This window comes from Echiichthys vipera (assembly GCF_963691815.1).
Source record: "Echiichthys vipera genome assembly, chromosome: 8".
Lineage (NCBI taxonomy): Eukaryota > Metazoa > Chordata > Actinopteri > Perciformes > Trachinidae > Echiichthys > Echiichthys vipera.
The window spans coordinates 11936113-11947578 of NC_139833.1; the positions used below are offsets into that span (position 1 = coordinate 11936113).

At 38.7% G+C, this 11466-nt stretch overlaps 2 protein-coding genes across 2 annotated transcripts; one reads left to right on the forward strand and one right to left on the reverse strand.

Annotated features, from left to right (window-relative positions):
• Positions 1-1329: 1329 nt before the first annotated feature.
• On the reverse strand, positions 1330-3788 carry mrpl51 (mitochondrial ribosomal protein L51). Its single transcript, XM_083919057.1, has 4 exons — positions 3639-3788; positions 3355-3449; positions 1968-2075; positions 1330-1731 (listed from the first exon to the last, which is right to left on the reverse strand). The coding sequence occupies exons 2-4, from the start codon at positions 3443-3445 to the stop codon at positions 1535-1537; spliced, it is 396 nt and encodes a 131-aa protein (XP_083775183.1). The 5' UTR covers positions 3446-3449; positions 3639-3788; the 3' UTR covers positions 1330-1534.
• A 4660-nt stretch (positions 3789-8448) lies between these two features.
• Positions 8449-11147, forward strand: lag3 (lymphocyte activating 3; the record flags this gene model as incomplete). The annotated part of the gene is made up of 8 exons (XM_083918023.1): positions 8449-8590; positions 8709-8829; positions 9024-9244; positions 9473-9733; positions 9847-10164; positions 10248-10502; positions 10633-10754; positions 11052-11147. The coding sequence occupies exons 1-8, from the start codon at positions 8542-8544 to the stop codon at positions 11145-11147; spliced, it is 1443 nt and encodes a 480-aa protein (XP_083774149.1). The 5' UTR covers positions 8449-8541.
• Positions 11148-11466: the final 319 nt, after the last annotated feature.

The window sequence follows — 11466 nt, forward strand, 5'->3', positions numbered from 1 at the left end:
CATCTAGTAAGGATGAACCCTGGGCGCCTCCCTAGGGAGGTGTTCCAGGCACGTCCAGCTGGGAGGAGGCCTCGGGGAAGACCCAGGACCAGGTGGAGAGATTATATCTCCACACTGGCCTGGGAACGCCTCGGGATCCCCCAGTTAGAGCTGGTTAATGTGTCCAGGGAAAGGGACCCGACCCCGGATAAGCGGTTGAAGATGAGATGAGATGAGATGTAAACTGGACCCTGGCAATTATAGACCTGTCTCCATTCTGAGTAGTCTGTTAAAGGTAATTGAAAAAATCATTTTTGAACATATTAACACGTATCATCACAAAACCTACTTTATGAGCACCAATCTGGCCTCCGTAAATCCCACTCTACCGATTCATGTTTACTGTTTCTAACTGATTTCATTTTTAAAAAAGAGGTGGATAATGGACCTTTCTGTGGCATGGTCATGTTGGACCTACAGATGGCCTTCGATACGGTTGACCATTGTGTTTTATTGTATAAACTGGCAAAACTGGTCATGGTTTTAGTGACTTAGCGTTGAACTGGGTGGGCTCCTATCTGGAGAATAGTGGTGGACATAGGGGGTACGATGTCTCAACCACAAGGCATAGACTGTGGGGTTCCTCAGGGGTGTATTTTGGGACCATTTTTCTTTCTTTTATATATAAATTATCTAAAGTCGGTTTGTTCATGTAACTTTCTTATGTGCAGATGATTCTGCGTTGGTAGTTTCTATAAAGGATAAAGACATTATTGAAAGAACACTTAGCGCAAAACATTTAAATGTTAGCAGGTGGATGTCTGACAACAGGCTATCACTTAATTTAGGGAAAACAAAAGTAATTTTATTTGGATCAAAGATCAACTTGAAAAAAGCTCCAGATTTTAAGGTCCTAGTTGGAGATTCTGCAATTGCAGCCAAGGAATCAGTCAGTCAGTTACCTTGGCTGTCTGTTAGATTGCCACCTATCTGGTGTAGGGCAGGCTCGAAAGGTAATCACCAAAATATATCAGTCCGTTTTTTGGCCAGAATCTCAAAGTTTCTGGGTCAAAAAACGTTTTTTTATTTTCCTTGCATGACCACTCAGATTTATCTTTAGAGACTCTTCAACATGACAACATCCCTTTGTCCCCTGTGTACGGCTCCCTCAGTTTTGTATCCAAGAACTTGAGTGACCTAAACAGAATCCTGCCTTCAACCCCATCGAACACCTTCGGGATAAACCTGAAGGCCGATATCAACCGGACCACACTGATGCTCTGGAGCCAATTCTTGCAGACAGGTAGCTTAAATATTGCTCAAGAAGAAATGAAACAAAGCTTTTTTTCCTGTCCATGTATTTTGTGTTTGTCAGGACCAAAAATAATCGATAAACATAAGTACAGGAAGTATGCAGCTCTGAAACACACAAATCTTCACTTTATATGAATATGAAAACAGCTACATACAACACGTTGAGAGCATGAAATCAAACAACTAAACTCCAGTCTTGATTGGCTGGTCCGATTCATTTGGCGGTACGTTATGTTCACTGTTAGCGGTGTTTGCCGGTGCGGTTGTAGCGTCTGTAGAGGAAGTGGATCCTCTTCTCCAAGTTGTGTTTGTCCAGAGTCATCATTCTGTCTCCCACCATCTTCTTCTTTCTAACTAGTCGCTGCAGTTCGTTGCCATTGAAACCTTTCAGCCAGCAGGGAGCCTTGATGAGGTCTTTGGGGTGAACTTTAAAGTCCCCTGCAGACACAAAGGGATGAGATCAGAAAACTCTGCAAGGCACCATCTGACCCAGGATGTTAAATTGGTCTGGCTTTTACTATATACACAATTTATCTTTTAAAACTGTCTCCAAGGACTTATTCTGCAGTTGTAGTGAAACAGCATGCACACTTACGATTCTAAATTCAGCCTTTTTCTGGAAAATTCCATTTGACTCTCTCAAATAGGCTTTTTAACTGGATGAGGACACTTACCTAAGATGCCTATGTTATCATAAACGCCATGCATGGTCCTCTTCTCAGTCCACCTGTCCACCTTCTTAGGCTGAGGGATCGAATGCATCCTGATCTGACAGCATGTACCTGAAGAAAGCACATTGTTTCAGGTCAGAATTCAGTACTTTTTGCACGTATACTACGTTAAGTTCTGCTACAATACATAGATGAATTCATTAGTTGATCAGCATAAAATTAATTCTGAGAGTATCAATCATTTAAGCCCGGGGTAGGAAGTTTATTTTCGGTGATGTTGGGCAAAAAATATCCAGAATAATTGTTCATGGTATTGTAATTCAAGTGTTCTGAGAGAAAACTAGACTTCTGCACCTCTTTCAGCTCTGTTTTTAGGCTTCCGAAAATCTAGCCTGTGACGGAAGACTTTGGTCATTCACGGGTCATTTCAGAAAGAGAGAGCGTTCTTATTGGCTCATGACAGAGAGGATGGAGCTACAGGAAGAGGTCTCTCCACTTCAAATTCTCGATTTTCTTTGTTGTTGCTTTTTATGTACTACTTGCATTTTTACTTAAATCAAGTAAAAATGCTTGGTTGTTTTGGCTCAAGAAACAATCACTTGATTATTAAAAAAATATATCAGCAGATAAAACGATAATGCTTTATCTGTAGAAGTCACTTCCTCATTAATGTACATTTAAAGGACGCACATTTAAGTAACCTGACTTATTATTATGGGGATTTATTATTGGTTTTTTTAACTTTACTTGTTTAAATCTGCAAATATGGTTTGAATTTTGCTTCATGGTATAATTGTACAATACTTAGATCCTTATGGGGTCTGTTTCCTGTGCTGTTGTAAGATCTAATTATATGCATATACATTCCTATTTACATTTTATTCATCCCAATCGCTGTTTAATCTACACTGTTGACCATAAAGTTGTAATGATTTTGTGTTTTTTTTTTCATTTGTATTTATATATGATTAAATTGTCACTGTGATTTGTTTGGAAGAGATTGATCAATATAATTTTTAAAAGACTTACACCTGATCTATCAAGAATAAATCACATTAACACGATAATTTCACGAGAAGAGGTAAAACATATCTGATTCCAACTTTATTGGCAACAGTGTAAATTACTTTATTTTGTATTTTACTAAATTGTTGTTTCATTCTTTATTGTAATCCTCCTGTTTTATCTTATATCTATTTTATAAGCATTGCTGGAAGGAGCCCGAGACCTTGAACTTTAATTTCCCCTTTAGAGATATAATTTAATAAATGGTCATGCATAGTCTTCAAAAATAATCAACAAAGGCACGCACTGTATGCATATAAAGTAATCTTGTTATGACAGTAAAGACACAAAACAAACTGGATTAAGCCACAGGAGCAGTCCTCACCAGTGGAGATGGCCCTGGCTGTGTGCAGCAGAGTCCCAGCAGACTGACAGAAGGTCGCTCCAGCTCTCAGAAACCCGCCCAGGACAGACATGTTTCTGCAATAACACACTCACCATCACCTACACATGAAAGGTATTCAGTTCACTCGGGCTAAACTGCTATTTGATGCTTTGTATCTGTGTTGTCTGGTCAGGGTTTCCTTCTGTTCACGTATCTTTACATTGACCCTTAGCCTTAGCTTTAAGTTAGCTAACAACCGATTAATGCCGTAAAATGAACATTACCAGTTTCCACGTCCAGCCGCGACCTTGTTCTACTTTACTCTTCCCTTATTATTACAACGAAGCATAAATTATAACCTTGAGAGGAGATATAACGCTTGAAAAATGTGTTATTGAGGCGTCAACATGCTGCTAGTGGCCGCCTCCATCTTACTCTGTGTCCCACAATGCACAGCGACAGTACCGTGTTGTCGTTAGAGCAGCGCAGAAACAATCGTTTGACGGTCTTTGCATCATGTTTACCAGTAGAGGGAGGGCAACATCCACAGACATCCAATGCAAATTATTGATTATTAGTTATTTTCTTTATAAAGTTAAATAGGCAAACACATGAATTCAGAAAATCAAGGGTGACAAAATATGTAAAATTGTCATGACACAGGATCTCAGAGGTGTAGGGGGAGCAGATCAAAGGGTATGCTGCCTACTAAATTTACAGTAAAAACAACAAACTGAGCCTAAAGCCTATAAACACAGCTTCTTATGGTGCATACAATACTAAGATACAACAATGATCATTATTAACATATTCATATACATCATATGCCAATGTTATTGCATACATGTGCAAGGCGTATTGAATCCTTCAGCTCAATTGTATCTGTATCTATTTGCTAATAATACGTTGCTCTCATGTAAATGTATATTTTCAGACATATTTTTTAAGAAAAATGTTGGAAAGGTTATCAAACTATTTGGTGGACCCCCTGCAGTAACTCTGAGGACGCCCTGTTAAAGATCTCTGTTGTTGGATACAGACATGGGTCAAAACACTTAAAGGGGCCCATGACAATTGCTTTTAATAATAATAATTTAAAAGTACAAAAGCTTCTACAAATAGTAATAGCTGAATAAATATGCTATAAAATTTATTTAAAAAAATAGAAGCACTAAAATCTATGGTGTGTCCCTGTTGTATCTAGATGTCTCTGTTGCGATGCTTCTTGACACACTATACTTTTTCAAGACGTTTCTCCTTTTTTTAGGACTTTTTTATGACTTCTTTAGGCATGAAAAAAAGTCAGGAAAAAGTCATAGTATCTTGAAAAAAGTCGTAATATAGTATATCGAAAAAAGTCATAATATAGTATGTCGATAAAAGTAAAAAAAAGTCATAGTATTGTAGGTCGAAAAAAGTAAAAAAAAGTCATAGTATCATATGTCGAAAAAAGTCATATAAAGTCAAAGTAAAGTATGTTAAAAAATGTTAAAAAAAATCCTAGTATATGATGTTGAAAAAAAGACAAAAAGTATTTGTATAGTATGTCGAAAAAAGTCAAAGTTAGTTTAATGCATAGTTCCTGTTTGCATGTGTATGTTGTATCTGTATCTATCAAACCTTTAATAAATATAAAGTATTTCCTATTCTAACCATAGGGTCAAACATAACTGTACAAGTACCATAGAGGCATTGTGTTGTAAGAAAATACCTTGCAGTTTTCTTTATGATCTTTTAGGATCTGGCCGGGTTATGATGCATTTTACAGATGGAGCTCTGGAACAATGCACAGTTTCATTCCAGCAACAAATAATATCTTACTGTTCACTTCTAATCAGTGAGATCAGCTGTTAAACCTCGAGCTGGATGAACACATGAAAACCTGCAGACATCCAGGCTGTTACATACTCTCGCTCTCTACCTAACATAGATCATAGATCCAAACACACACACACACTCGCACGCGCGCACGCATGCACGGTCGGATACACGCATGCACACACACACACACACACACACACACACACACACACACACACACACACACACACACACACACACACACAAACTGATACTTTCAGTTTTACTGTTGTGAAGAGCTTGGTGGAATATTTTGTCATTTTCAAAGAAACTAGTGCAGCAAAACTGATCTTTGTCTTCATTTCATTATTACTAAGACGGCAGCGAGTGTTTGGAAATTTAAACCAGACAAAACTTTATTAAACATTAGATTCCATTTAACTTAACCGCACTGCAACAGTGTATGCAGAAAAGACTTGCTGTCTTACTGTAACTGTGCAGTGTTTCTTTAAATAAATCTGAATTAAGGATTTTTGACTTTCTTTTTGGTGTGCAAAAACTAAAAAAACTCAGTGCAGAGATACTTTGGATTCGTAGTTGAAGAAAAGAAAAAAACATACACAATAAATGAAGTAAAATTATATTTATTTGTGCAGAAGATGAAGCCTCTGATGAATAGTTCAGGGGGGAGTATCTTTCACCGAATGCCATAATTCAGACAGAAACATGTATCATGACTTTATTCTTTGCATGGCAGATAAAAAGTCATATTTCCATCTTCAACCTCACAGTGCTGAACAAAATGCTGACTGAACACAATTGATAAAATTTCTCAGTCGAGCGGCATTTTTTGTATCTGTGCTCTGCTTCCTCTGCCAGTAAAACACAATGGAACATTATATTTCATCACCTACACACATGTGATATAATCATATCAGTTATTGAAATTAAACCACAGCAGTGTTTACAATAAGTCAGAAAGTCTGGCGCTTCTGTGTTCTTTATTAAGAGCTTAATGCTGATGTAAAATTAGAAAATAAAAACCGTGTCTGTGACAAGAGTAGATATAATATGAGCTCTACACAGGAACAAACTAGTCATCTGCTATACGTCCACAGAAGCAATACGATTTGACTATTTTCCAGCTAATCCCATTAACATAATCATCTGCATTCCCTCAAGCTTAAAGCTCAATTGTTTCCATGTCCGGGGCTTTTTCCTTCACAGTACCTTCACCTCATATTCAGATACAGTGGAGGTGACTAAACAGCAGCTGTAGGAAAGACCCCCTCACAGTGAGTGACACACACATGCCCCCAACCCTTCAAAGATGCAGTTTGAACGCTCTTTTTTTTGTGAGAGAAAAAAGAAACATGTCAGTGATTTAAATGTGTTTGAGGGTGAGAAAGGCGTTCTGGGTGGATTAGATGAAAAAGACTTGCGGTATCACTCACCCAGTCGGTGACATGGCTGTTAGCAGAGAAAATGTCTCCGATAGGATGAAGAAAAACAGCTCTGTGGTTTCACCCACATATTCTCAGGTGTATCTATCCATCTGTGTGTCTATCTAGCTTTGCCTTTAACAGAAAGTAAGTTTTCCAAACCTTTTTTTAATTACAGTTTTTGCAAGTTTCTACCAATGTCCCAGTAAGATTAGCTGATCTGGTCTCTGTCATCAATGTGTTATATTGTTTAATTAAAAAAAGTAATCTTTGTCTCAAAGGACCTTTTAATTGGCAAATTCTAACAAGATAGTCCAGATAGAAAGATTGATAGATAGATAAATATAGATAGATAGCTATATATATATATATATATATATATATATATATATATATATATATATATATATATATAGATAGATAGATAGATAGATAGATAGATAGATAGATAGATAGATAGAAAGAGAGAAAGAGAGATAGATAGCTAGATAGACAGATAGATAGAGACATAGATAGATAGATAGATAGATGGATGGATGGATGGATGGATGGATGGATGGATGGATGGATGGATAGATAGATAGATAGATAGATAGATAGAGAGAAAGAGAGATCGATGGAAGAGTGGGTTTATCCCCACCTCCCGGTCCACATGTCAAAGTGTCCTTGGGCAAGACACTGAACCACGAATTGCTCCTCGTGCTGCGCATGGATGCGTAAATGTGGTGTGAATGATTAGATTAGATGGTCTGTAGATGTCCACTACCATCAGTGTGAATGGGTGAATGTGACAAACACTCTGAAAGCGCCTTGAGTAATCAGAAGACTAGAAAGGCGCTATATAAGTACAAGTCCATTTACCATAGATAGATAGATAGATAGATAGATAGATAGATACAGTAGATAGATAGATAGATAGATAGATAGATAGATAGATAGATAGATAGATAGATAGATAGATAGATAGATAGATAGATAGATAGATAGATAGATAGATAGATAGATAGATAGATAGATAGATAGATAGATAGATTTAATGAAATATGGTCAGATTTAGGCTAAATCAGACAAACAGTTGACTGGCAGTGTAGGCCTGTTCTCCTGCAGCAACCATATAAGACTTGACGAAAAGGAAAAACAAAGAAGCGAGAATGGAGACTATGATTCACTTTCATGAATATCCAACAGAACAAGAAACCATATTTCTGAATGGCCTCATTCTCATCCTACTGGTAATGATGAAGATTTTGATGAGAGCTGTGCGTTAATCAGTGGTTGTAAACGTAAGTGACTGGCAGTGACGGAGGAGTGGCGTTTGCAATTTTGCCATTTCAGTTTCAGAGCAACAACTGCTTCCGTGAATGACACTGAAGTGATTTGTCAACAAGTAATTGTCACTGCATGTGTGGAGAATAACTGTAACGTAGCCTTCAGCTTTTGTGGCATGGATACCTCTAAAAATGATTTATCATTTATGATTTAGGAATGTATTTACTTTATTTTGAAGTGCAAATACAGCATGTCTTACTGCAGATGCTTCTGGTACATGGCCCTATGTACTGTGCTTGTGTCTTGTGTAAGCTTTGGCTTGCAAAATGAATGATGTTACGTATCATTACACAATTTATACGATGTGAAGAAGGAAACAGAGTGAATGAGAGAGAATCCGTGGGAGGAAGTGGGTCTCCCTGTTTACATCTCTGTCTTACAGTTTCCAGGCTGACAAAGGCAGACCGCATCAAAGCCTGAAGTCACATGATCTGCAGAGGAACTACCAAACACTCCGCCCTCTATCAGCACCCACGGCTCATATATATATACCTCATCTATTCAACTCACAAAAACACACATCAGATAACACGTCAAGCATAGACAGAGGGATAGATCACAGTGACATTTGTGAAAAGATTTTAACAAACAAATTAAAAACAAAAGCAACAAAAAGATGTTGTTGGAGTATTTCATCTTTGGGATGATTGCGTTTCTTATGACAGGTAAATATGATTTATTCATTTTTACTATAATGTTTGTATCTTTTGGGGATAAAATATACATTCGATTTTTTGGGGAGATTTCCTTTCAAAAGTAAACGTTTTCATGTTTCTTCCTCAGAAGTTCAATGTGAGGAAACTGAGGTGTTTGCAGAAGCAGGCTCTCAGGCTGTACTGCCGTGTAAGAGTAGCTCTTCGTCCTCATTTATCCCCTTCATCATCTGGAGTAAAGCCAACAAAGGGTAAGACGCACATTTTTGTTTGATTCCTCCACTTGTCCACATCCCCTTCCTCTTTGCTTCATCTGTTCAGCTCCAAACAACCACAAATCCTTCAATTTCCCTCCAGTCCTGTGCTTCGCCATCCATCCTTCGACTTCAAACTTGCATTTATATGCTGATGACTCTGACTTGTTTGTGACACCTTCCATCCACAGCACTGTTTGGAGAAAGCAAAAGAGCGGTCTGCAGTACTGGGGCTCTAGCTGGTTACCAAAAGGCACCCAACGTGTACAATGCCCCTTCTCCCAGTTTGAAAGAGGGGATTTCAGCCTGCAAATCAACAATGTGAGGAAGGAGGATGGAGGGGTTTACTCCTGCAGGGTGGAACAAGGAGACCAGGTCTATGAAAACACAGTCATACTCAGAATCATTGAAGGTAAGAAACATTTACAAAGCCTTATAACGCTCAATGTGTTGATTATTTTTACTTAAATGGTTGTTTTCTTACTGAACTGTGGTCACTCCATGAATTTGTTAAATCAGCACCACAGATTCAATTTAATTAACATTGATAAAGCACAGATTGAGCTAAAGGGCCTAATCTGTATCAGATATTGGCTGTAATACATTTCAGTAATCTCATCCTCATGCGTATCCTCGACAGTGTCCGTCCCTTCATCGGTTCCCATTTGGGGGCACGACATTTCGATCCGCTGTGATGTGACTCCGTGGCCTTACGGAGCCTCTGTGCAGTGGACGTTGAACAACAGCCCATTTGTGCCTCTGAATGGATTCGCCTCGACCAGATATAGCGCTAAAAGTGTTGTGAGGGAGAAGGCGACTGCCAAACTGACCGGAGACTGGACCTGTGTCGTGGACAACAAAGGCAAAGTGGGGCGAGCTTCAGCGTCTCTTTCTGTGAAGGGTAAGATTCAAGAGTTAAAAAGACGTAGAGAACTGATTAATCTAAAGAAATTAAGTTATGTGGTTTATTTTTTTTCTCTTTTAACCTCTCCTTTCACTCCCTTCCTCTCACAGGAATCATCCACCCATCAAAAGACAATACTAAAGTGTATGCTGCTGTTGGATCTGCAGTCACACTTCCCTGTGTGTTCTCCCATGGTTTGACCCCCTCTAGTCCAGTCTGGGAGAAACTAAAACCTGGGTTTCTTTTTCAACCTGCTGCTGGTCGCCTTCCTGCCTCTTTCTCTCCACCCTTGCCGTCCACTCAGCTCCCCTTCGATAAATCTGCCAGTTTGAAAGAAGTCGGCTTTGAGGACGAGGGCAGGTACAGATGCTCTGGCACCGTGGAAAGACAACAGTTGACTCGAAACATGCAGCTTGTTGTTGCCAAAAGTAAGTTCACATGGACTGAGTTTAAGCTTGAGTGTCTTTTTTTGTCATCAACAATGCATGTAACTGTCTTGTTTCTCTCTCAGTTGACAGCAGAGAGGAAAAGGAAACAGGCTCTGTGACACTGACCTGCCAGCTGACCGACACGAGCGAGGTCACAGACTATCAGTGGGTTCACGTGGTCTATGACCTCAATGGCACCCAGTCGGTCAGGTCAATCCAGAAGGGGAAATCTCTGAGAATAAGCGGAGTGTCAGAGGAAAACCAGGGCGAGTGGACGTGTAGTTTCCACGGGAAAGACGGCATTTTGGGAAATGTAACATACCACATTCAACTGATGAGTGAGTTGATTTTTTTTTTCTAATTACGTTGTATGAAATAAATAGACTCAAAATATACCAACATACTGGATTGATGTGCATGCAAAAGGTCATATTGTGACTTTATCTTTATGTTGATTTTCCCCCACAGGTGCTCTGAGCGGAGAAAAGTCTTCAGGTGTCTCACAGGACACCGCCACCGTGGTCGGTCTCAGCTTTCTCCTCCTTGTTCTGCTGCTGGTTTTGGCTCAGATGTACAAGAACCACCGAAGGGTAAACTCATGCAGATCACAGCAGTTTCCAAAACTCTTACTAATATTTCACTTTTCCATGAAAGATGCCAAATCTTGAAATTATTGTCTTTGTTTCAAGATAAGTCACTTGTTTCCAGAAAGATAGTTTCACTGGAAAAAAATGACCTTATCTCATTGAACTGATTCCTTATAACGCAGGGACAATATTGTACTTAAGAAAAACTGAATACAAAATATGAATTGCATGTTAAAATTGAACGTGTGCATTCATACATCAGACAAAATTAAATAACTTTGCACCTCTTTTTCCCCACAGAGGAAAAGGATCTTTCAGTATCCTGCGCTGGAGACAATTGTTCATACCGTCTCCAATGAGCGGGAGGAGAGAGAAAGAAAGCATGTGAAAGAGTGAAGACACATGAGAGCAAAGGCATCGCAGGAAAGATCTCAAAGCGCTAAACTGAAGTGAGATCTATCAGCTCCGTGCCTGCAAGACCTTGGGAGACTTTTGTTTGCACAAGTTTTGTAAATACAGTATTTTCAGAGCAGACGTTGTAGCAGCATTGTTGAATTTGAAAAGTTGTGTATTATCCTGTTATGTGACGTGTATCTGTTTTCCGTTATTCTATTGTATGTGAAGATTTGTTTTCATGTTGAGAATAAAATGTTTTAAAAATAACAGAAATAAATCTGCTTTAATTGATACAGTATATACAATCTGAAACTTGAAG

Excerpts from the sequence above, each read along its gene's own strand:
- mrpl51 (XM_083919057.1), bottom strand. The coding sequence starts at position 3,445 with ATGTCTGTCCTGGGCGGGTTTCTGAGAGCTGGAGCGACCTTCTGTCAG. Across the intron at positions 2,076-3,354 it reads AGCCAGGGCCATCTCCACTG|GTACATGCTGTCAGATCAGG; the intron begins GTGAGGACTGCT and ends TGCTTTCTTCAG. Across the intron at positions 1,732-1,967 it reads TGATAACATAGGCATCTTAG|GGGACTTTAAAGTTCACCCC; the intron begins GTAAGTGTCCTC and ends TTGTGTCTGCAG.